This window comes from Colletotrichum tamarilloi (genome assembly GCF_030869305.1).
Source record: "Colletotrichum tamarilloi strain Tom-12 chromosome Unknown Scaffold_41.1, whole genome shotgun sequence".
In the NCBI taxonomy this organism is placed as follows: Eukaryota; Fungi; Ascomycota; class Sordariomycetes; order Glomerellales; family Glomerellaceae; genus Colletotrichum; species Colletotrichum tamarilloi.
This window is the reverse complement of record NW_026849424.1, coordinates 182460-207308: the sequence shown is the minus strand read 5'-3', so window position 1 is coordinate 207308 and position 24849 is coordinate 182460. Positions and strand designations below refer to the sequence as shown.

General features: G+C 52.8%; 6 protein-coding genes across 6 annotated transcripts; 3 read left to right on the top strand and 3 right to left on the bottom strand.

Annotated features, from left to right (window-relative positions):
• Positions 1-73: 73 nt before the first annotated feature.
• Positions 74-10793, bottom strand: CTAM01_09841 (uncharacterized protein; the record flags this gene model as incomplete). Its single annotated transcript, XM_060525857.1, has 11 exons — positions 74-1427; positions 1553-1623; positions 1685-1770; positions 1962-6136; positions 6601-6742; positions 7369-7602; positions 7857-8430; positions 9328-9444; positions 9975-10149; positions 10655-10733; positions 10787-10793. The coding sequence occupies 11 exons, from the start codon at positions 10791-10793 to the stop codon at positions 74-76; spliced, it is 7014 nt and encodes a 2337-aa protein (XP_060379543.1).
• A 565-nt stretch (positions 10794-11358) lies between these two features.
• CTAM01_09840 (uncharacterized protein) lies at positions 11359-11655 on the top strand (the record flags this gene model as incomplete). The annotated part of the gene is made up of 1 exon (XM_060525856.1): positions 11359-11655. The coding sequence occupies one exon, from the start codon at positions 11359-11361 to the stop codon at positions 11653-11655; it is 297 nt and encodes a 98-aa protein (XP_060379542.1).
• A 756-nt stretch (positions 11656-12411) lies between these two features.
• CTAM01_09839 (major facilitator superfamily transporter) lies at positions 12412-14082 on the top strand (the record flags this gene model as incomplete). Its single annotated transcript, XM_060525855.1, has 4 exons — positions 12412-12733; positions 12786-12819; positions 12869-13451; positions 13525-14082. 4 exons carry the CDS (start codon positions 12412-12414, stop codon positions 14080-14082), a joined length of 1497 nt encoding a protein of 498 aa, XP_060379541.1.
• Positions 14083-15568: 1486 nt separating this feature from the next.
• Positions 15569-16969, bottom strand: CTAM01_09838 (mannosyl-3-phosphoglycerate synthase; the record flags this gene model as incomplete). Its single annotated transcript, XM_060525854.1, has 1 exon — positions 15569-16969. The coding sequence occupies one exon, from the start codon at positions 16967-16969 to the stop codon at positions 15569-15571; it is 1401 nt and encodes a 466-aa protein (XP_060379540.1).
• Positions 16970-18960: 1991 nt separating this feature from the next.
• On the bottom strand, positions 18961-21276 carry CTAM01_09837 (uncharacterized protein; the record flags this gene model as incomplete). The annotated part of the gene is made up of 1 exon (XM_060525853.1): positions 18961-21276. One exon carries the CDS (start codon positions 21274-21276, stop codon positions 18961-18963), a length of 2316 nt encoding a protein of 771 aa, XP_060379539.1.
• A 1996-nt stretch (positions 21277-23272) lies between these two features.
• CTAM01_09836 (aldehyde reductase II) lies at positions 23273-24762 on the top strand (the record flags this gene model as incomplete). Its single annotated transcript, XM_060525852.1, has 4 exons — positions 23273-23528; positions 23703-24098; positions 24214-24342; positions 24443-24762. The coding sequence occupies 4 exons, from the start codon at positions 23273-23275 to the stop codon at positions 24760-24762; spliced, it is 1101 nt and encodes a 366-aa protein (XP_060379538.1).
• Between the last annotated feature and the right edge of the window lie 87 nt (positions 24763-24849).

Sequence of the window (24849 nt, the reverse complement as noted above, 5' to 3'; positions counted from 1 at the left end):
CGTCCATGGAGCAAGACAATCAGCAAGTGAAAGCCTTTACACAGGACACTTTTTTCCATGAATTTACTTTACTTCAGAATCCCATTCTTCCGATGCCGCGCGCAAGTGCGTCAATCTCCACCGCATGCCTCACGCCTTCCGCCGAAGAGTGATTCCGGCCGCCGACCGGAGCGTTGCACTCCGGGCACACCGTCTGCTGCATCGCCATACCACACTCTCCAATGGTGAAGGGGTGTCCGTTGCGGCATGTGTACCAGTGCCCTGTTCCCAAGAACTCCTTGCTCATGGCTGCGTAGACGGCTCGCATTTCGTCAGTGGAAACTTCGCTGTAGAAGACTCCGTCGCGGAGCATGCGCCTCGCGGTCTCGACTTCGGAGGCCATCGTGGCTGCGGACGGATTTGCTTTGATGATCTTCTCAGCTTTCAAAAGGTGGTCCTCGCCGAGCTTGATCATACTTTCTTTCGTGGATGAGTTTTCTGCTTTAGGTGCCTCTGGTGCGTCAGTCGTCGGCTTAGCATCGTCAGGCGGTGCAAAGTAACAAAACATGGCGAGGCAGATGTGGCCTTCAACTTCCAGCCGGGAATAATTTCTCATTCGTGCAGTCTCAATCAGTTGCTTGCAGTACTTGATGTATGGCATGGGATCAATGCTGGCGGACTTGGCACCGTCGCTGTCGTTGTCGGTCATGTTGCGGCATAGACTGATATAGTCAGAGACCAGGAGAAGATCACACCGTAGCGAGAGCGACATGGCGTCCAGGATTCCACCCATTTGGATTGCCGACTCGTCAAATGAGTAGTCGCTGGTTTGCCGCCGCTTGTTTACGTGCCAGACCAAGTGTGCCACGTGCTGATACGGCTGCTCCTCTTTCCTTACTGACCCAAGAAAATTGGCGATCTGATTTCGGAGCGTCTTGAGTACCGCGTGCCTGGTATTTCCCGTGAGCTTGAAGAGATGGGTCATTTGTTCCTGCCGAGATCCTCTGAGAGCAAATGCCGACTGGGACATGGGAAACCCCAATTGCGTGGTAGGAAAGCTGAATTTATTCTTCTCCATCTTCTGCAGGTTGTCTTGTGCAGCGAAAAACGCGTCTGTCAACTTCTGCTTGACGCTGTGGGCCCAGCTGATGAACTTCCTCGTCGACTCATCAAGAAGACCACGTCGAACGATTCTTCCATATCTGGATATGTTTCTTAGAGACCCTCGGCAGTCGGGGCACACTTTGATGTTAGTCACCGAGAATGGGTGGGACCCCGATTTGACGGCCGTCGGCACTCCTTCAGGCGAGACATCGTAAAGATCCCGGAGACCCATCTGTCCGTCCATGGTCGTGTAAGTGTAGAAGTGGCCGCAGTCTGGGAAGATGCAGGGCTCCTCGTCCAGGTCCACTGAACCGTAGTCATCCATGAGGATGAGATCGACCACCCTATTCTTGATGTCATCCGCGGCGCATGTCTGGCAATACTTCTCGGCTGGACAACGTTCACCGCAGACAGAGGGGCCTTGGCACTGTCAATACGTTCTCACTTGACCAGAAGAAAAATAACTTACATTGATGTCCGCACTTCAATACCTCGGTACACCGCTTGGTGCAGGGAATCCAATCGCAAGGAGCGGCGCAACTGTCATCGCAAGTCAGCAAACAGTGAAAAGTTCCATAATCATAACGTGACATGTACGCACGGCATAGTGCACTTTGAGTGTGGGCACGAGGATGGACACGCCTCCTCTGCGCACGGCGCGCAAGGTTCGTGGCATTTCTTGCCGCACTTTGAGTGCACGCATTGGTTTTGGCATGGAGATGAACACGGAGGGCAAATCTCATCGCTATGGCAAGCTGCTCGACAAGAGTGGCTGCAGGATGTGTAGGATCTGCCACAGATCTGTCGACAAGCTTTGTGATCCTCCTCGACCACCTTACCATCTTTTCTAACGCGACATGCCGAGCATAGCGACTTACATGCGTGGCCGCAAGGCCGCCGAAAGCCACACTCGCTCTTGCAAAGATAGCTGTTCCTGGTAACGTCTACATGGCAGGACACCTTCACAGCGTGAGCGCATCCCGGCACCACTTTGTCGACTTGCACGACACACTGGATTACAGACGGGTCTTGAGCTTTCCAGCAAGCGACCGTGTCAAGAGTGTGACCGCAAGGAAGCTTCAGGTCAACGCCGCGCAACACCTCTGTGCAAAGCTTGTCGCAAGGCTCTCCGCAGCGTCGGCGGCATGGGTGGTCGCAATCCACCTTCGGCCTGGCACAGTCCTCGAGACATTTGATGGCGTTGTGGAGGTGGTCGGAGTGGCAAGGGCCAGTACAGGCGTGGCCGCATGCGAGCCGACGGTCACACCGGAGTTTGCACCCACCATCCGGAGAAAATCGAAGGAAGTCTTCGGGCTGTGACACAAAGCTCTTGTTCTGAAGGTGTCGCGGGCATTGTAGTTCCAACCTGTTGCCGAAGTTGCCACCGTTCTGAAGGATTTCCGTGACTTGCGCCCACATCGGGACATGGCTCGAGGTATGTGAATTGCCAATGATGTACATGCCGTGCTTAGCCCGAGACAGCAGAACATTGATGCGATTGGAAGTACTGAGGAATCCACACCTGTTGTCGTTGTTGCTGCGGACAAGTGAGATAATGACAACGTTGGCCTCCTCGCCTTGAAAATTGTCGACCGTTGCGGCTCGAACACCGCTCAGAGCATTTGTTTTCGCGGCTTGTCGCACGTTCGTGAAGCTGCCTTGGGCAGCAGAAGCAGGTTCCATCTCAGCAAGATCATTCATATCCCGGTCGTTGATGACGATCTGCATGACGGAGCTGAGCTTCTGTCGTAGCTTGTTCAGTTGTCCTAGATAAGGTGTCAAGACGGCAATTTCCCCAGATTTGTATACACCCTGCCTTAACAGATGGGATACAAGCGCCGAGACAAGCTCAATCTCGAAATTGTTGGAGTATGACGTTTCAACAGAGTCCTGATCAGACTTTCCCCCCGATTCTGGGCTTTCGTGGTGAAGCCAGAACAGCCTCCGAGCCAAGCCTGGGATCTCGGGGTAGTCTTGCACGTTTTCAGAGTCTGACAAAGATGGGTACAATGTTGATCGTACTAGTTCCGCTATCGATGGGTGCATCCGACGTTGCGTATCGAGGACACTGAACGGGATGCTCGGTACGTTTGGAGGTGGTTGGACAAGTCTCTCGAAGAGCGATATATCTAGGGAGTATTTGACGCCAGCCGGGTTTGCCCGTTGGAGTCTCCAGTCTTGTATCTGAGGGCGTAGCTGAAGATGGTCCCCGATCAGAATGGCGTGCTCAATAGTCGGCAGGAGCGCGGTCAAAAGATGGGCTTCCAGAACTTCGCCCGCTTCCTCGCACACAAGAACCTTGCCGTGCACCCGTCGAAGAAGGTCAAGATTGGTGGCGAGGCCGGTGGTTGTAACACCAATGATGTTCGCTTCTTGAAGACAACGCAGATCTATGGAGCTCCTGATTTTGTTGTTGTTCTCTTTGTGTTCCTGGTAAACCTTGTGCATGTTCGACAGCGAATCAATTTCTCCTCTCAACACTTCATCAAGCCATTCTTGGTAGAGCAGGATACGTTCCTGATGGTAGAGGTCGGCTAGCTTCAATTGGCGCAAGCGCCGAAGTGGGCGCGTCGTATTGGTGGGCGCGCCGCCAGCGAGCCACTTCTTGAATACATTGCCGCGCGAGTAGGATACAGTCTGCCATCCCTCTTCTTCATCATCAAAGTTCGGCAAGGTTGGCCCCATCAGCTCTTCGTGTTGGGCAGGATAGTGTTCGGCAAGGTGAAGACGAATCTTTTCGTTGTCTCTGCTGAAGATGAAATCCGAAAGCGTATCGCGAATCTGTTCTGTGTCACCGTCCACAGTCTCGACAGATTTGTAAAGAGCCCGACTTTCGGCAGCCGTGCGGGTCATGTCTCGAGCCACCGCTCTCAAATTTACAGGAGCCAACCTGTCGGACTTTGATCGGGAGCCAATACGAATAATATTCTGGACACCACCATCCAGAAGATGCTCCAACAACTGGTCCAAAGCATGGTTGGTGTAGCAAACGCACATGATGGGCCCCAGCTTTGCCTTCGATTTGTTGGCAAGCAAGACTTTGATGAGCGCTTCTCCGGTATAGCTCTTCCCTGTACCCGGGGGACCTTGAATCAGGGCAAAGGATCTTCTGAGTGAATTGAGAATGGCCTCGGATTGGGTCTTATCAAGACTGGAGTGCCTGCTTAGACGCGATGGATTGATCGCATCGCCGGGGGTGTATGAAAGTTTCCTGCCATCAGTCGACAGGCAGCTCAGATTGAAAGAGAAATCAGGTCGCCTGGAGTAGAGTGGGGGAGGATTATCCGCTGTTCCACTCCCAGCACGAAGCGTTAGGAGGTCTTGAAAAGGGAGATCCAGGGTCTTTGACATGTTTTGCAATGCCTTCAACGTAGGGGTGAAAGAAGCCAGTAGGATAGACGGAAATTCGAGAAGACGACGATGCTGGCGGACGATCTGCATAGTCTTGAACCACCTGAGAGATCTTTTGATTTCGTCGATTCCTGTGTCGACGAGATGTAGATGTACGTATGCGTGGTTTTCATCGTCTAGCAGACTGTAGCGCGGTGCATCGTTCTTGTCCTCCTCTTGCTTGTCTCCTTGACCCTGCTGGTTCTCATCTTTGGGAGTTCTGATGGTCGACTTTGAGACCTGGAAGAAGAAAATACCACCCACTTCATCAACAATACAAACAAGAGCTCCATCCATGAGTCTCTTTCCTGCCCACCAAGTGCCGCGTTGCAATTTGTCTAAACCTCTTGTGGGTCGGGGTTGGTCAATCTGGATAATGAACTCAAGACCTGACCATCTGTCGAAGGTCATGTGAACAGCAAAGGCGTTGTCGTAGGCAACAAGTCGTGTCCGAATATCTCGCACCTTGACATTTGACTCCACGGTTGTGCGAATGGCGCTTCGTAAATCATGGAGTGTGTCCTCGCGCAACAGGCGGAAATGCCGATCTAGCAAACCTCGCAGGCCTTGCAAGTGGTGCTGTGCGGGGTTGGCAACCGGCAAGTATTCATCTCGAGAAGACATGATTTCTTGGTGGGTAGGCATGAGCTTGATATCCGAAATATCCTGGTGGTCATTGTCGTGGCGCTCGCGGCGTTTAGAAAGTTTTCCAGGCAAATCCTGGCTGAGAGTGAATTCGGCCACGGCACCAGAAGAAGCCGAGCTATGGACAGCGTCGACCAGAGTTTGGCCGATACCCAGGCGACGGTAAACATAGTCGAGATGCCTTGTTGCTTGCAGGGTATGGAAGTCGCTATCTTTGTTGCCGAAAACATCTAATCGCAGCTTGATTCCTTCGACAATGGGGTGAAAGAGGGCATTGACAATATTCGAGGTGCTGGTGTTGATAACCTTGGCTAAGACGCCGCAGGATAGAGCAAGTGCTTCCATGGCAGAAACAGCTGTGTCTTTGAAAGGCAACTCGTACCAGTGATCAACGACATCGAAGACAAAGTTGAAGAGGGTTTTCAGGCGTGTGGCGTCAACTCCCAGGAGCAATCGATAGAGCACAGCCGTTTCCTGTTCGAGAACCACCGAGTCTACGACAGTCGGGTGGAGCAAGACTCGGAACAGGGGCGAAATACGCGATTCCCAGAGAAGAGCTTTGGCTTCGGGCGTTCTAGCTGAAGCGGCTCCCTCAATGACATCTCTGACGAGCGGCAGCCGACCATCAGCGGCCATCTCCTTGACGACCTCTTGCGCCAGGCTCACATCTTGTTCCACCAGACTGATAGCAGTGCGGAAGAAGTTCGACGTAGTATCGTCCCAGAGAAGCGACACCTGTCTCGGCTGAGGTCGAAGTCGTTTCCACCGGAACAGCCGCTCACGCTCCGGGTTACGGGCTCGGCTCGGGGCATTAGCGGTCCGGCCACCAATTCGTCCGGCATTCGCTGGTGAGTCGTCGGGTGACGGATTGCTAATTCGCCACTGACCTTGTTCTCCACGGTCGGGCTTGTTGCCTGTATCATGAGAGAATCTGCACCTTGGGCCATAGCCACAGGTTCCAGTCCTCAGGTAATAGGAGCATGGACCGTTTGTAGACGAAGCCGGTCCCGGGCGTTTCCTAGCGCACGATGGACGTTAGCTTCGAGACGACGAGTAATAGATCGAGGCGGTTGCCATGACCCACCTGCCATTTTTCCACATCTTTGGGCGCTTGGTAGAAAGATTACTGTCGAGATATTTGGCGATGATTGGTATCAAGCATTCGCTCCAGAGTGTCCAAGGGCTGAAGTGATCCAGAAAGACAGGTCGGCAGAGGGGGCATTATCGGGTGCGAGAGAAGCCTCGTCCTTATGAGGGACCGACTCTAGGACATGGTTCAGCCAGCTTCCGCGTGGTCTCATTCATCAATTAGACAAAGCCGTGGATGGCATTTCCAGCAGAAGGAAGGACCATGCAGCAGTTTCAAGAAGGCTCTCTGCGTAAGGGCCCAGGCACCAACCGAACAGAGGCTAGAAAATTGATTGGCCATGTCGGACGTATGATGCTGGGGGTTTCGTGGTTCTTGTCCGTCGCAGGGCTTACGAGTCGTCGTTGGACAAGCTTTGCATCGCGTGTTGATAGGAGAGTGGTGATGGTGTTGTGGGCACCCTGCAGCGAAGAAGCGGGAGGCCGTCAACGCCAAAGTATGCGGCTGCTCCCGCGACGAATAGGAGAGCGATGCGGGCTGGGGTCCCAAGACAACCGTCAAAGGTAAACGGCATGCCAAGGAGAAGTCAGCCCAACGGCCTCTTGATTGGTTTCGTCTGCCTGGCAGATGCTGGGGCTGAGGTGGTCGGGAAATCGGCCTCCAGGTGACCGGAATGACGGGATGTGGAATGAAAAAGTTGAAAAATACTGTGACTGAACCTTTCGGTGGATTGAGTGAAAGTCTCGCGATACAAGTCGGGCTTGTAGTCGTTCAAGGTAAGGTGAAGTGAGGTGAGGTGAGGTGAGGTAAGGTGAGGTTGGAGTTGCACCGCCGTGCCGTGCGGGGCGTGACAAGTAATACCTGCATCATTCAATGGTGCTTTCCAAATCCAACGACAGCCAGGTACCCTAGAAGACCACCTGCCGTGTTTGGTTCCACCTGAACTACGATCATGTCAACAGAGTCTCCAGGGCAAAAAAAAGGTCAACATTCAGATCAGACAAGCTTGTACACGCACCAGATACCACAATTGTCTTGCATTATCCCTCAGGGCGAGTGCAGGGCTCGGGGCACAAAGTGGCAGGATGTCCCACGTCAGCCCAATGCTAGACGTTTTTGCATGTGCAAACAGCAAACAACATTTGTCCACTTGGGGTTGCGACCTTTGTCCAGGATCGGCATCTCAAACTCAAACAAGTCTCCGTCCTTCGCCTTAGCCTTACCGCCTCTCGCATCGCCAATTCTGCCTGCGATTCGTTCTACGGGACAACTTTTGCCAGGACTCATCCTTTCGAGGTGGCCAGTGACACGGAGCATGCTCGGGATGATCAGCATGCTGCACCGCCAACGCTTCGGCCCCGGGGGTGTCCCCGGCTCGCCACAGTTGCCGCTAACACCTTGCGCAAACGATTTCCCGCTTGCACTAACTTAAGCATGACGATTGAATAATACAAGACTCGGAGGCAAAGGCATAAATCAGGGTCTCTATTCTCTCTGGGTCTGGATGTATCGTCACAGAAAGAATCAGCCAAGTATGCAGCGGCTGTGAAGTTGAACCGAGAAACTGAGAAAACAGCTAGCTATCAGCCTCTGCGGACTCAAACCAGTACGAGGTCTGCCATCGGGAGAAATCTGAAAGACGCCGACTTACACACGTGTATGTCACCCACAACAGGGCCCTGCTGCTGGTACGCCAAGTAGGCCATCTGAATTCCCTTCCAGCCATCGATACAAAGCCAGATGTGCGTGAGACTGGAGTTGTCAGCGGACTCATGGTCCATCTTGTTCCCCTGCTGACCCGCGAGGCGAGGCGCGTCGGCTGCTTCAGGGGCCAGAGAGGACGGCAACTCCTTGCGAGTGCAGTATACCACTAAATCCACGTTCGCGCGTTCAACACGTCGGAGCTCGGTGATATCCCACTGGCTAATAACTTCCTGCTTGGCGTCGACGAGGTTGCGGTCGGGAAGCCCGTCAAACTTGATCTGGTAGTTGCCCGGGAAGTCGGATCCTTTGGCATCACAGAATTTGAAGGAGATATCTGTCCAGGTCGCTAAACTCTTCATCTCGAGCTTGACCTTCAAGAAGAGCGGCTGTTCGGCGCGGCGCTGCTTCGGCACGACAGTGGGACGTTTCCAATTGCGCTTGTGCGCGAGCGGCGCATCCTGGGTTAGGGTTTCGATGTGGACGGTGCTGGCGGCGATGCGCCTCTTGGGTGCCTTGCTAGGCTGGGGCACCTTTTTGTTAGTGTTCAAATGGTCAAAGACGCGACCCCAAATATTGCTTCTGACCTCCGTGGCATGCTGGGATTCGAAGTCGGGTACTCGTATGCGCTAAAACTGTCGTCGAGTGGGCTGGTTGGCGTTGATAATTATGTCGGACCATTAACTACTCCACCACCCAGCCAGTTTGACCTGACCCATCGACCTAGACGGGCGCCTGCTGGCTGGTGACGGGAACAATGTTGAGAGTGTATATAAGGGCTTCGTTGGTGGCAGCCTTGTGGGGACGTGAGGTGAGGTGTGGAAGGTGCGGCAAGGCTACAGCCACCACCTCGCATCTCCTTCACCCGTGCAGTCACGTGGAGGAATCATCCGCTCACATGGCACTCCAGGGAGTAAAACAGGAATTGCCTGGGAAAGCCCCGGGGGACCCCTAAGGTTCTATCTACTCTATCCATTTCTAACACATCCAGAATGAACTTAGTTACCTCTGCGGGGAGTTTCTCCATGGCCGTCGAACGAGGGGCGCGTCATTGCTTCGTTGGTTTCAAGGCCGTTGGAACAATCTAGCGAGCAACAGATTAGGAGTCAAGTAGTCTTGGAAGCCTCTCTTATGTTAAGATATCAGCTTGTTTGACGCGGCGGTTTGTTATGAATGCCTTTGAATCTTTGGGTGGTGCCGAGAGTTGTGGAGTGCTTGCGATTTATAAGAGAGTTGGATGATAGATTCACGGAGGGAGAAGAGAAGAAAAGAAAAAAGGAGAACTGACAAGCCTGAGAGCCAAGGGGTTTATATACTGCGGTTTTGGGATAGCCATGGGCCCGTCGCAGCCTTTTGCAAGACGCAGTGATTACGAAGCTAGTAGACCAAGGTTCTCGCATTATGTGACCTGGTTGGCCTACCTTGGTATCTGCGGCAATAGTCGGCTTGCTTCGTAGCTCGGCCTTAAGGTTGGGTAGGTCATCGTCACTGAGATGACGGAAACCCTTCTCGAGATTACGAAAGCACTTCCTGTTGTACTGTTGCAATTTTCTAAGCGTTCCGGTGATTCTGAAATCGCTTCTACGTGTGGTCCTCCCCGAGGCTTAGAGGGGGCGTATGATTCTGTAGCGTTGGTAGTGCGCTAGGGTAAGCGTGCTTAGTACTCTGTTAGTGCTCTTTGTTTCAATCGGCATTAGAAATACTAAACTTTACTACAAATTGATCGAAATATAAATATACTTTTGTATAATGATAAGCAAATAAAATAAGATGCCGGCTATTAACACAGGATTTATTATTATCATCTTAATATTCTCTAATTTCTTTTACATAAGTATACTCGCTAACGAATACACAAAAGACGAAGCACAACAGGAAGGGTAGAAATAATAGACATAGCAAGAACAGTATTGATAATAGAAAGAGTTGTGGTAGAGCTAGAACATAAAGCGGCGAAGGACTGAATTACTTACTTGGGAGAAGATGGGCTGAAGACTTTAGAATCGTATTTTAAAATTGGCTCCTGGTCATATAATCAAACCTGTTCAATGGTATAACAAAAACCCACCCCGGAACATGGCTCGCGGGCCACTTCAGACAGCGTCTCAATCATGGCCTGCTGTCGCTGTACCTGGCTGGTGAAGTCGGTAAAAGCCTTGGCCAGATCGTCTCGGAGAAGGCGGATGGCGTCATCCTGGTTATGGCCCGTGGTAAATGTGGTAGGGTTGTTCGTGCTGCCGTCCCTGGTTGATTTTGTGATCTTGATTGAGAATGCTTGCAGAGAAAGAAACGCCAAGGTGATGGTAGCGAGATGGTTGGAGAGGAAAAGGAAAGGGGGACGAGATAGGGGAAAGATGGGGTTTATATAAGGCTATCAGAGGCCGTTGGTGCCGGCTCCGCGGTCTTCCAAAAGATAATCCAATTCAGGGCTAAAGTTTTCCCCTGATCTTCATGATACTCTCTATATTTATCGTGATGACTATCGGAATCGAATGCGCAAGCATACAAGTCGTGGCGCAGTCACATCTTCAAATATACGAAATTCTTGTTGGTGCCAAAAACCCACGACTCTGTTCGGCTAAAAAATTGAAAAAGACTAAAAAGAAACGCTCGTTCATTCCTTTGCCCGCGCACAATTTAGAATTGTTTGGGGGCCCGGGGGGGGGGGGGGGGTTACTCGACCGCCAGGAGCGGGAGTTGTCGTCTATGTCATGACTTCAGTAAGAAGCCCCGGCAATCCGCTCAAACGCTTGGTGTATGAGCTTGGGGTATGCGACCTTGTCCGACTCCATTCCAAGGTTCGTGGCGAGCTGGCGAATGTCGCGTTCTGTGTGGTATTAGTACCGAGCACTAGGCATCTGAGTCAAGCATGATACATACCGTCCATCGACCAAAAGTCGCCCAGAGTGGCTGGAACCGTCAAGGAGATTGTCGGGATCGACCTGTGGGAGGAGCCATGTGTTATCGCTAGTGATTTCGGCTCTCTTGGCGTTCTTAAGGCGTCGAGTTGCGTTCACGACCCTGGAGTGAGTCAGCGAAATGGATCGGAAGCGTGTACCTCGAGTAACTTATAGAACGATGTGTTTCAACCCTGGCCTATTCTTCAACGTCCGAGCCTTTGTGTGTATTCTGTAGGGAATACATAGAGGAGGAACTACCAAGGATAAGGAAGATTAGAAGAGGAATGGCAGTAGAAGTGGAGGCAGTGGTGAAAGTATAGGTAAAGATGCTATAGTGTTAAGCACGAGCTCGTTTTTACTAACAGTGTCTGTGTCTTTATTAAACCGGGGTTGTGGTCAAGAAGAGGCGGTCGATTGGGGAGAAATGTCGAAGGTCCTGACGTCAGGTCTGGGCGATATGAAGTCAGACTCTCTTATTTTCCCAGATCGGGGGGTGAATATTGTGGTGAGTTGTAAGTTCTCCGTGTGAAGCCGGAGAGTCGAAGTCGCCAAATGTGGCTGGGCACTGGATTTGGTCCGCGTGTACACCGGGCTGTGGCTGATGCCAACGGCACACCTTCACCTCCACTTCCAGGACAGGGCAGGCCAGGAAGCTTCTCTCTTCCATCCACGCACCCTATCAACTACTTCGCCAACAGAGCAGCCCTGTTCCCTGCTGCCTCTCACATCAAGAATCTCGATAAATCATTGTCCATCACGTTTCGTTTGGGGCCCATCTCCGAAGTTGAAGATGCCTCGGAGCGGTCCAGCTCCGATCAGCAAGCAGCCAAAGCCGGAACCGGCCGGTAACAAGCGTTGATCTCGATGGGGCCACCAAAGCAGCCAGGCCGTTTCGCCGATTTTATCCCACCTTACCCACACTAGCGGGCGGATTGACGTCCCGATGTCTTTATTCGATATGTTCAGCAGCTCGCCTACGCCTCCCCGAGCCCCCCGGGCAATGATTTCCAGTCGCAGTCGCATTCACAATCGCAAACAAGTACAAACCGCATACCCATACGTACGGACAATATGGAGTGATACTCGACAATTCTCTTTGACAGCTGCAAAAGGGCTTGTCAACTCGTCTCCACCCACTTTACCGCCCCCCGTATTGCGTGTGTTTCAAAGTGGATTGCTTTCCTTGTTCTCCAACACCCGGCCAGAATGCAGCTTGCCCGCGGCCGGGGTCGGCGCCGGGGGTGGGTAGTCATTTAGGTGTGATCGATAGTGTCGCTTCAGCGCCGCCATGACTCGAGCAAACAGCGTTGCTTCCCAAGTATTAAGGGCCTAGGGTGGGCGCGCTTGAGGCTTTGGCGCCGTTGAAACAGTTTTGCTTCTGCGACGACACCCCTACTGATCTCTTCATTCTTCATGTTTCTCGAGCACTTCTGTTTGCGTCGGCTATTGATTGCTTAGCAGCAGTTCTATGGATTCGGCAACTGAAGCATGACGACATTGCGAAAGCTTGTACAAGAAGCCGCTTAAGTTATCGAGATCGGAGCGATACCCGTGTCTCGGCATTGCGATTGGCGCGCTTCTCCGGAATAGGGCAAAAGGGAAATCATGAGCTCTTCCCCTCCTCACATCGCCTATGATGTCGAAAAGTCAGGGCCACAGCAGACGATGGAGTCGCGCCCTCATGACGACGATAATGCCCGCATGAAGGAAGCCGTACACAGCGACGAAAAGGCGCTGCCGTCGTCTTCATCGGACGACGACCCGCCGGGCATCGTGGCGCAGGACACGGACCCGGACACGGATGCTGGGCACGGGGCCGGCGCCGAGGCCAGCGGGATCGTGGGCCGGGTGCTCAGTCGGGCCACGTCCAGGTCCAGTATTGTACAAGGTCCGCCTCCTGACGGGGGCGTCACCGCATGGATGGCGAGTGAGTTGCTGCGTGCCATGAACCCTAAGCTCACGAGGCTAACTTCCACCAGTCTTCAGCGCCCATCTGGTCATTATGAATACCTGGTGAGTCCGTCATAAGCTGTGTACATCCAGCCAAACTAACAAATCGCAGGGGCATCGTCAACTCATTCGGCGTCTTCCAATCCTACTACACCACTCTGCTCGGACGCCCGCCGTCAGACATAGCCTGGATCGGCTCTTTCGAGGTTTTCCTCCTCTTCTTCATCAGCACCTTCAGCGGCCGCCTCACAGACGCAGGCTACTTTCGCCACCTGTTCATCGCCGGTTTCCTCTTCGTGTTCCTCGGCATGTTCGCAACCTCCTTCTGCTCGCAGTACTGGCAATTATTCCTCTCGCAGGGTATCTGCCTAGGCCTCGGCAACGGCTTGCTCTTCTGTCCCGCCCTGTCGACGGCGTCCACCTATTTCGACAGGAAAAGGGCACTCGCGCTGGGGTTCGTGTCGATTGGCAGCTCGACGGGCGGGTTGATCTATCCTAGCATGGTGAGGCAGCTGCTTCCAAGTATTGGGTTCGGGTGGACCATCCGTGCTATCGCGTTCGTGCAGGCCGGCACGCTGATCATCAGCTTCATCTTCCTCAAGCCGAGAGTCAAGCCCAGGAAAGCCGGGAGCATCGTCGAGTGGGCTGCTTTCAAAGAGTTGGAGTACACTTTCTACGCCATTGGGTCCTTCCTAGTAAGCTGTCTCGAATAACCTCCTCTTCAACTCGGTATCAGTCTCCCAGGGCCCCATACTCACCCCATCACAGAACTACTTAGGCGTCTTTTTCGCATTCTACTACCTAGCCTCCTACACCCGCGACGTCATAGGCCTCTCCTACAACGCCTCCCTCAACCTCCTCCTCGTCCTCAACGGCGTCGGCGTACCAGGCCGCATCCTCCCCGGCTACATCGCCGACCGCGTCGGCTCCATAAACACCCTCATCCCCATGTCCCTCGCCTCCGGCATCCTCATGTACTGCTGGGTCGCCGTCTCTTCGACAGCAGGTCTCTACGTCTGGACCCCATTTTACGGCCTCGTCGCCAGCGCGATCCAGAGCCTGTTCCCTTCGGCACTGAGCCAGCTGACGAGCGATCCGAGGAAGCAGGGGACGCGGATGGGTATGACGTTTACGATTGTGAGTTTCGCGGTGTTGACGGGTCCGCCGATTGCTGGGGCAATTATTCAGGCTGAGGGGGGAAGGTATGTGGGTGCGCAGGTGTATGCGGGGTCTTGTTTGCTTGCTGGTATGTGTTTTTGGTGTGCGGCGAAGATGGTGAAGACGAGGAGGGCCGGGATGGGGTTGAAGGTTTGGGTCAAGGTTTGATGAGGCGATGGTCGTCTGGAGCTGGTTGGGAGCCTCTTCACGTGTTTTTCTAGACGTTCTCAATTCTGTTACAAGGATTAGATGGACAAAGAGTGGCGTGAGGTTGATGATACGGCTAGAACCGTCGATTCATCATCCAGTCATTTAATGTATTTTTCAAACGATGCCTTACAGTAAATGATCAAGATGAGATTGCGGTGGTGTTCTTTCGATTTTACAAACAACAAATTTCAGAAGCACGCGGCTGACCCATGTCTTATTTGCTGCTAAAAACTCCCTAGAAATCTTGACAAGCCCCGAAGCGATCACCACCTACTCATCCCCTTCCTTGAGGCTATCTCAGTCTCAACCACAGACCAGCAACCAACGCAAGTGAGCATCCGACTTAACCTTTGCGATTGGACGATTCCCAGCACCACCAATAAAGAATTCCTCTCTACATACAAACAATAGAAATATCTCCGGGCCACTCGTACCTCAATCAGAATCTTGTCAACCACCTCTGGCCTCACACTGCTCTGAGACGAAGGCAGTCGTATTCGACTAAACGGCTGGATAGTCTAATTTCGACGTCCAATGCTCTTCCAACTCTTCCTTCAACTCTCGGCAAATATGCAGCAAGACAGCCTGTCATCAAACCCAGAAGTCGACCCCAACTAATTCTCGCAGTAAGATGTCGGACCAGAGTCAAACTAAAGCCAAAATAAGACAAAGCCAAGACAAGGCAAAGTGAGACACTTCATCCACACTCCTCACTCCTCACCAATAGGACGCCGTACCAAACAACCCCAAGTCATACAACCCGCATTGCATATCCCGGCAAACAACCCTCCCCCTTCCCCGGCGCGGCCGTTGTCGAACAGTAACGGCGCGCGAAACTACCACCATGCAGATTCTCGGATTTCGTGCATAATCGAGTGCGAGGGCAGCTGTGCTACCCGGCCGTAAGGTACCGGAGGAGCTGCCCCGCATCGCATATCCCATCAATCGTCAATCATCAATTATCATTCCCGCATTGCGGCCGGCCCCCACGTTTCCTCCGCAGTTGCCAGGAAAGGATAATGCAGAAAGAATATAGCGTGTCCCGGATTTAAACGGGTTTTCCTAAATTTCTCGACACACTGAAACCCGGAGCGCATCCGTCAGAAGGCAGGTGACCCGATGCAAGTTACCGACCCCCCTCTTCTAGGAGCACGGCTACGGCCGTTTGACAGTCCTTGACTTCTGTCAGAATTATACTGTCTTTTCGTCATTACTCGTGAAAGTTGTAGACAATAACACATTGGAGACAAAGATTCAAGACGAAATGGTATCTCTTGTTCATTGGTGATATCTATCTAATGCTAAAAACCTAAGCTGCAACAAAACCAAACCCCAGAACGCTATGTCTATCTCAACGAAGGATCTAAGTATCTATAAGAGTAAAGGCAAAGGAAACAAAAGAGAACTACAAGAAAAGAAAGACACAATACAACAAATGGAATGGTCAAGGAAACCCCCCAACCATCCTCCTAACGCTCTCCCCGCCCAGCAACCCCGCCAGCCTCGCCATATCAAGCTCCCCGAGCGCAGGATACACCCGCTCCCGCGGCACCTCCTCCCCAACCGCCAACACCCCCTCGTCCTCCATCCACTTGCGCAGCGCCGCCTTCATCGGCGCCGGCGTCATGGGCGAGTGGTACAGCATGTGCAGCGCCTGCGCGCGCATGTCGCTGACGTGCTCATCGCCCTTGTTGTCGTGCAGGTGCGGGTTCCGCGTCTCGATTTGGTGGATCTGCACCGAGGCGTGTTGCTGCCGCGAGCCGTTGCGGTTGCGGTCGCGGCCGAGACTGCTGTTTCTGCTGCTGCTACGGCTGCTGCTGCTGCTGCCAAGGCTGACGGGCGAGGCGGGAGGCGACAGGAGCTGCGACATTGACGACGGAGATATCGGGCTGCTTGCGTCTGAGAGCGTGTCGCTGTTATTGTCGTCGTCGAGTCTTTGGTGGTTGATGTGGTTCTGGTGATGATGATGATGGTCCAAGTCGCCCATCTGCTCCAGGAGGTAGAGGTACTCATACGGCTCGACGGCAAATCCGCTGGCCATCCTCAGCTTCAGCGCAAGACTCATCGTCATGGCGTGCTCTCCAGCATTCCCCGTCGTAATGCAATCCGTCCCGTAGCCAGAGAACTCTTGCAGGAGATTATTCAACCACTCGTTGACCACCCTTGAACTCCGTCCCCTCCGATCAAACATCAACCGCCCGTTCCGCTCCTTGGGCTTGGAGCTCCACGACACCCGGACCATGGCATATTCCGCCGTCGCCCTCGAGAGATGGAACCCGGCAGCGTAACTCTTGCAGTACTCGTTGATGGAGCCGGGGATATAGTTATCGGCATCCACGAAGCCGACGTACTCCCTCTCCATCAGCGCCGCGACAGCCATGCCGACCAGCATCCCCTCCCCTTTACCACTATGCACCAGCCCGTCGTCGTCGCTCACCAACTCAGGAGCCCCCGCCGCCGCAAACGCATCAGCGACGCCAGGATCCTTTTGGTGCACCGCGATAGCGAAGCGATCCGCCTCGCGGCAGAAGTTTTGCAGGATATTGACCTCCGTCTCGTACCGGTCGTTGTAGCCGCCCTGCGCCCTGTTGCTGTTGGAGACGAGGACGATGAGGCAGTCGTGCGGGATGCCCGAGAAGACGGACTCGATTGTGCGGAACTCTTCGTTCATGCAGAGCACGACGATGGCCATGCGCGACTCGATGGCGAGAAAATCATCCCGCGAGACGGTGAGGCTGGAGGAGGTGCTGCGTCCTGAGCCGGCGTCGAGCTCGATGACGCGCTGGAGCTCGCTGATTTGTATTGAGCCGAGGCGCTCGAAGCGGGAAGGCCGTGTAAGTCTCATTGTGTGGAGAGTGAGGGTGAGAGAGTCAGGAGACGGCTTGAGCCGAGGGAAGGTAGGGTAAAGATAATTGAGAGATGTGATTCGAGTTTGATTTGCTCTGCTGAAGGAGAAGGGTGTACTGGACTCAAACAAAAATCGGTATGGTTAAATAGGTGTTTGTACTTGACTGGAGCAGACTTCAGAGCAGTTGAGCTTGGTGACTCTTACCTTCTTCTTCCAAGATATCCAAGCAAGACCCCTTCGTAGGCCATCCTTATATGTATTAACATTTGTCCCTGTGATCCAACGGCCCGGTTCGTTGTCCACACCCAAGCAAAAGCACCAACAGCAGCAAGAGCGTAAAGAGAATGGGTAGACAGACAGACAGTCAGTCAGACTACGGTTGGGCGTTCCAACGGCCGTAATCCGGCTACCCAGGTAGGTAGGCCAGATATCGAGACCTCATTCGCAAAACCACAAAAAGGCCCCCAACGGCAACGGGTAGACTGTCGTTCATCACGTCCGCTGTACCACCACATTGGTCAGGTCCCGGCAGGTTGTCCTGTTGTCCGCATTTGCCTAAAGGGTCGTTGCAGGCCCACGTTTGCTGCGTCTCCCGCTGGAGAAGGGGACCCAACGTTATTCGTCAACTTTGCATTGTATGGAGAAAGTGTTCCGTTGACAGGGGTTGGAAAGGAAAGGGGAGAGAGCAAGAAGCGAAGAACAAAAGGAAGCAACCGGGATTGTCAGAAAATGATGTAGAATCGAAAGTGTGCTGCACTGCATTCAACCTACGTCAAGTCCGAGTGACCAACAAGCGACCTCCAACACCGGCCATATCTCGACAGGGGTCTTTACACGCTGCGCCTCTCTCCTGCTGAAAAAGTGTAAGTGGGTAGAACAGACGAAGCCATTTACAACAAAGAATGTTTTCCGAATAATTTCCACCGGCGAGAAGCGAAAGAAGAGTAATTATGAGCAACTGAATATCAGTCAACTACTCAGATTACAAATCGCAGCTCTCAAAAAGCGAAATTGTACGCATCAAAAGTGCCGAGGTGAAGCAAGACGGGCACAGCCGCTGTCAAGACACCATCACATTGGTTGCCACCAAACTCAGAACTTAATTGATCCTAGCAATCTAGGCGCATTCCGAAAATCTCACGTGCGTTGGTTTCCCATGCCATGGGTTTGACTCAAGTTCGAAAAAGTGCGAGAGAGCCTTGTACTGGGGGAACTGGGGGTGGCTCTTCTCACGGGCCAGTTGGGCGCGGTTGTGGCTCTCTCCTTTTCACCAACACAACACACACACACACAGCCACGCACCGCGGCTGTTGGTTTCGTCTTACCACATTCAAAAAGTGCCTGAATGGTTCCAACTTCCGCTTCGCCTTGGGGAACCAATGATCTCATTGCTGTGCTGAGTAATTTCCGCCGCACAGTCGTTGGGTCTAGATGATAGGCCCAGGGGTGGCTTGACACTCGAGTTGGCCTCGTTGAGCTCCTTCAGTCTTTTGGCAAATTACATCGTCCCATATCACCCCCTCACTCGGTGTGATAGAACGTCAGAGTAACGAGCAACTGGGTTTTCTTGTCTTTCTCTCTCCTAATTGCTCATCATAGACTATCTTACAATTGTGCCAGGACCGAGGGTTACGTTCCATTGTTTTCCGTACAGCCAATCAAACCAACATCCAACGCCAACGTTCACAATTCCCAGTGATGGCCAGTCCCTGTTCCTTCGATATGCCAGTTCCTCCATCCCCAGCCAAATCTCTCACCCCTTCTCCAAGGACAAAGGAGTCGTTGCTCAGGTCGGGGTTGTACTGGTATTCGTCTTGCCAAGCCTCGCTGCTAGTGATATTGTCGTCATCTCAATCGTACTCTCACATCATTCGTCAAGTCGTTGGTGCCCTTAATTTCCTCGTGTTATGCCACATCTCGTGACTTTGTCTGAGCCGGTGCAGTGACTGTAGGCTACGAGGATAGACAAGCAAAATTCGAATACTGACTCACTTCTTTCGAGTGGACGAGCCCTTCTTCGGCGTGGGAGCGTAGGGGGCGCAAGTGATCGAATCGGTACTCTTGCCGCCCTCGGAAGACTTCGAGCTGGAACGAGTCTTCTCACGCAATTCGCTCATCGCAGCCGTCTGAGACTTTTCGTGAGCATCCTGTTTCTCCTTGATGCTTCGAATGTCGTCCATGATTGTTTTCATGTCGTCTCGAATGTTCTGCTGATCCTCTTCCAAGGCCTCCTGCTTGAACTGGCCGACGCGAATATCGCCTTTGAGATTTTTGATGGCTTCCTTGTTGTCGGCTCTTTTAGCTGCCACAGCCTTCTCGAGAGAGGATACCTGACGCTTGGTAATCTCCATGTCCATCTTGACTTGCATCAATCGGAGCTCCACGGCTTGAACACGGACGTCATCTTCAAGACTTTTCTTCTCATCTTCAAGACTTTTCTTCTGAATCTCGCGAATGGCGTCATCTACTGCCTCCAAGTGGCTTCGCATCTTCGCAACGGAGCTCTCGATAGGCGGCAGCATCTCGTCAAGTCTCTCGTCGCGTTTAGCGTGAATCAAATTGCCGACACTGGCAAGCACCTTCTTCTCGGAAGCCTCCAGGTCTGCGGCGGTGACAGCCTGCGAGCTGTTAGGCTGGCTTGCTGCAGTCAGCAATTTGGTGGACTCCAGCATCCCGTGGATGATTCGCTCAACATCAGCCTGGGTCATTGGCTTGCTCGCATTCGAATCCGCCATGGTCATGGTAGCTGCGTCTGCGGTTGAAAGAGCTGCCTTGGTGGGAGTTGCTGGAATTGGAGCAGTCGTAGTGGGAGTCGTGGTGATGTGAGCTGCGGCACCGGTGGAAGCGGAAGCTGCGATATTCTCTGCCGAAGTGTTTCGAGCTGAGGAAAGTTGGGTTGCAGAGGCTCGAGCGGAAGGTATTCTTGCTGAAGGAGTTCTAACTGAGGTCGGAGTAGAAGAGATTGACGATGAAGAGGTTGGCAGAGAAGATTTTAAACCACCGGGCTGAGCTCGAGAGGTGGATCCATGGAGGCTGCCGGAACTTCCTGCCTCAGTTCCATAGGCTGTCTTCTTATGTTGCTGGCTCGACTGTTGATTGTCCGTGGTAGGTCGAGTCTCTTCACGGGGGCGGCCCTGCTGCCGGGAACGAGAGAGAGACCGAGGCTCAAAGAGCTCCTCTGGGCTCCGATCCCGATTGGTGAGTGAGGTTCTGGCACCTGCCTGTCCCTGATAGTTGTTGCCTTTTTCATTGTCAGTGATTTGAGTCTTTTTCCAACTTGTCTTTGTGGTGTTCTTACCGCTCTGCCTGGTGTTGTTGGCAGGATACTGAACTCCGCCAGCCATGGTCACAACGATCTCTCTCGCGATCAACTCCTCAAAGGGAATGATATGGCATCTTCCATGCATATGCAGCCATTTGCTGTAACCACTATAGTCAGAGTGTGCGCTCTTGGCCCTGCGCAAGGCGGCAAATTCGTGAGCAAAGCATGTGCTAATTTCAGAGTTCTTGTTGGCACGATCGTGGATCATCGTGGCGAGGTAGCTCGTCTCAATGCAGGGGTCGTCTTGAAGAAGACACCAGGCTATCCAGACTTGAACAATAAGCGGTTGAGTCTCCTTGAGGTTTGGATCCTCATCGGCTCGCACCATGATGGCAACGGCACTTTGGATGATGGGATGTTCAGGTCCAGGAACCCAGACAGAACGGCGCATGATTTTTCTGGCTTCCACGAAATACACGTCGGCAAGCTGGGTGTTGGAGTTTATGAGCGGCTTTCTGATCTTTCTGAACAAGAAAGGAATGCTGCTCATGTTGGCCTTCTGATTGGCAGCCCAGTATTTGTTCCTGAACTTCTTTTCCAGACGAGCGTCGTGCACCATGTTGAACCAATCCGCCAAGGGCTTTGCACGCCAGTTGTCAAGGCGAATAAAGATTTCGGCTTTGAGATAGCGCATGAGGTCAACAATCTCTGATTGACCCTTGTTCTTCAAGACCGACTTGGTGGTTGAATGGTACGTGTTTGCACTCAACAGAAAGCCTTCGGTTTGCCGAGTGGTAGTGACCGTGTGCATGATGTTGTTGTACATGTCGCTGAGGTCAGGGGTGTGGATGATCTCCTTTCTCATGGCTTGGTTGGCTGCCTGTTCAGAGTATCTGATGGTTGTCACCATGTGTCTAGTCGGCGCCTTTGCTGGAGCTTGCTCCCGCCTTTTGAAGGCGTTGGTGGAGCGCTGGCCCGCTTCATAGTCATCCTCGCTCTCATCCAGGACGGCAGCAGGTCGCTTCCGAGAGTAATAAGCCATGCTCAGCGTGCCCTGTCCCGGGTTCTGTTAGTTCATCGCTTTCTTTTTCAGTCTTCCTGTAGAAATATGTATTAAAGGATGGGAATGAGGTGAGGGAGAGGAGCGTGAGGGATGTTGTAGAGAAGTAAAGGCAAATTGTAGAAGAAGCGCAAGTGAAGAAAGTTGCGATGGGGAGGCGTGGATGGGGGGAGGTAAACATACCGATGAGAGGGCGAGAAATGTCCTTTTGCGCGGTTGGTGGTGTGGATAGAGAGGGCACAGAAAATTCAGAAAGGAATTTCTTGCGCTGAGGAGAGGGATGAAGGGGATGAAGTCAAAGTTGAGAGAGGGAGCTCCTGTCCGGATGAGAAAGAGTCGCGTCACGCGTTTGGGTTGTTGTGGGAGAAAGGTTCGCGAGGTGAGGGCTTGAGGTTGAAGAGTAGTTGGAGCCTTGAGGTCGAGGCAAACACAGAGAAAGGTGAATACCAAGATGAAGGTGAGGGTGAGTATGAGGATGAGTATGAAGGCGAAGGAAATGGGACTGAAGCGCCTCCCGCCTGCTTGCTCTACGACAGTTGCCCCAGGCACCGAATATTTGCAGTGAAGCACGTCGTCAAATCAGGCCAAATAATGGAGGATGAAGAATTGATGAGAAACCATCCATCTTGGGTGAACTACTATTTACAAGAAGCCATATCTCACGACCGTCCGCCGAAGAAAGGGCACGTTCTCGGGTCTTGCAGCTTAAGTGAGATTCATCCACTACATTGTACTGTATCTGTTCTATACATTGCCTTACTACACGACTATCTGTTACACTCAATTGTGAGGTACTCGTTTCTTGTTAGAAATTCCAAAGATACATCTGAAGTAGTCGTCAACTCCATAGATTAACTCTGCGCTAGTGATATGGTAATACTGGAAAAATGAAGTCTGCTGTCGTTTTTAACACACGTGACATGACTTCAGCACCTCTCTGATTTCCGTACTTCCCATTCATCGGACTTTCACTTCGTACCGCGGATCGATACTCCCAAGCTTCGAGATGTTGGAGCGTCACAGCAGACATCACATAGGAGAAAGTGATTGGATGGAGCCAGTTGGATCCAGCCACAGCCGGTTGCTACCAACAGACCAATCTCAGCATCGAATACAGAAATGTTGGAATGTGGGGTTGTACAGTCACTTAGTAGTCACCAATCGTTCCATTCTTTAGACGTTTCTGCAAGATATTTACATGTGATCAATCTTTGATGATCTAGGACTGCTGCAACCCCTGGCATCGGCTCTCTAGAACAAAGATCTGGCTATCCAGATCAAAGTGTAAAAAAGGAGTGTAGGTAATTAGATCCGGGCGTGTATCAAGCCAAGGAGGAACTCGTGGTACCTCAGTCTACTACGAAGATACGATGACGGCGCCTGGTGCATCAGACTCACTCACATCAATCACATCACCAACACCATCTCAAGAATTCACGAAAGCACCCAAACCATCGTCATTGTAGCACTCCAAACCCCCACAACCCTATCCCTTTCCTCAGGTACCTGACTAAGGTTCCTTGCCAACCCGATGCACCAAAACCCATCCCGGCTCCCGTCTACCGCCCAATGCTCACATAATCCTCCCCCCCCCCCCACTCCCCACCTCCCCTCGGCCCGGCCCCGCGAACGGCTCCGGTGGGATGAACTACACCCATCACCCATCCCATCTTCCACACAAACCACCAAGCCTCTCCCCTACTTGCAACCAACCAAACATTCCCAATCTCTTCCATGACGACAAAAAGCTGAGAAATCATGCCTCACCTCCATCTTCCAAGACGGAGAATTCTCCCCCCTCGAAAGTCCGACCTCTATACACCACTTCCTTTCTACAGAGCCATCATCAGACATATAACTTCAAGCTCCCCCATCACGATCATCATGAACCCCCAAGCTCACCACCACCTCACTTCTCCTCGCCCTCCTTGATTTTCCCAAGAAACCACCGCAGCCCAATAACCGACACCCAAACAAAATGTCCTTCAACATCCCCAACCCGGCATTGCCAACCCCCTCCACAATCGTCCTCACAGGCGCAAACGGCTACATCGCAAGCCACATCGCAAACCAACTCCTCCTCCAAGGCCACCACGTCCGCGGCACCGTCCGCTCCCCGTCAAAAACAGCATGGCTAGCCGCCCACTTTGAAAAGACCCACGGGCCCGGAAAATTCACCCTCCACGAGGTCGCCCACGTCGAGAAGGACGGGGCGTTTGATAGCGTCGTCGATGGTGCGTTCGTCTATTCCCGTTCACATATACCTACCTAGTCACGCATACACGCGTGATATTCTAACTTGATCTTCACGTCAAGTGTGGCGAAAGAATTCGGCTCTCACTCAACCTCAAATCCCGTCTCACCACGAACCATGGCTCTGAACAGATCACACTAACAACCCCAACCAGGCGCCGACGCAGTAATCCACACCCTGGCAATAATGAACTTCTCCCCCAACGGCCCAACCCCCGAGGAAACAATAACCTCAAACGTAAACGCAACCCTCTCCATCCTCCGCTCCGCAGCCCGCTTCGCCGCTCCCTCGGACTCTCCAGACAAGCCCGGCGTGAAACGCTTCATCTACACCTCCTCCTCGGGCGCAGCCGCCATGCCACGCCCGGGAGAACCCTACACCGTCGACGCGACCTCGTACAACCACCAGGCCGTCGCCATCGCCCTCTCCGGAAAGGGGCCCAAGGGCATGGCGGGCGGATACATCACCTACTCCGCCGCAAAGACTAGGGCCGAGCTGGAGTTGTGGAAGTGGTATGAGGAGGAGAAGCCTCAGTTCGTCTTGAATTCGAGTATGTTCATTGATATATTCTCTTTTCTTTCTATATCCAATTCCCATCTTTCTGCTCTTCATATCTCCTTGTCCTCCTCTTTCACCTCCCCGGGCCTGACATGAACAATCGATAGTCGTGCCCAATGCCGCCCTGGGCAAGGTCCTCCTCCCGGAACACCAAGGCTTCCCCACTGCCGTTGGCGCAATGCGACCTCTTTGGCAGGGAAACGTCACGCCCGAGTTCGTCGCAATGTTCCCAGCTCGTAAGTACACAATCCCCTCCTGCTGCTCTAACCTGCCTCACTCGAAATACTTAAACAACCATAAACCCCACCCTCCGCATCCCATATTGACCCCTCCCAGAATGGTACTGCGATGTCATCGATATAGCTCGAATCCACATTGCAGCACTCCTCCTCCCAGACATCCAATCCGAACGCCTCATTGCCTACGCGGGCAAGTTCAACATCAACGACCTCCTCGCCGCCTTCCGCCAAATCCAACCAGACCGAACCTTCCCTGACGACCTTCCCGATCTCCCCTCGGATAAGGGCACTATTGCCAACGAAAGAGCCACTCAGCTGATGGAATGTCTTCAGGGTGGCAAGGGCTGGACGAGTTTGAAAGATTGCCTGGCGCCGTTGGCTGAGCAGTATGCAGCGGCTGAGGCGGAATCAAAGTGATACCGAAACGAAGTCAAAGGCGAATGGACACATGGACGAGCTTCACCGGGTCGTATCTTGGAGAACTCAAAAGCCTTTCAATTGTCC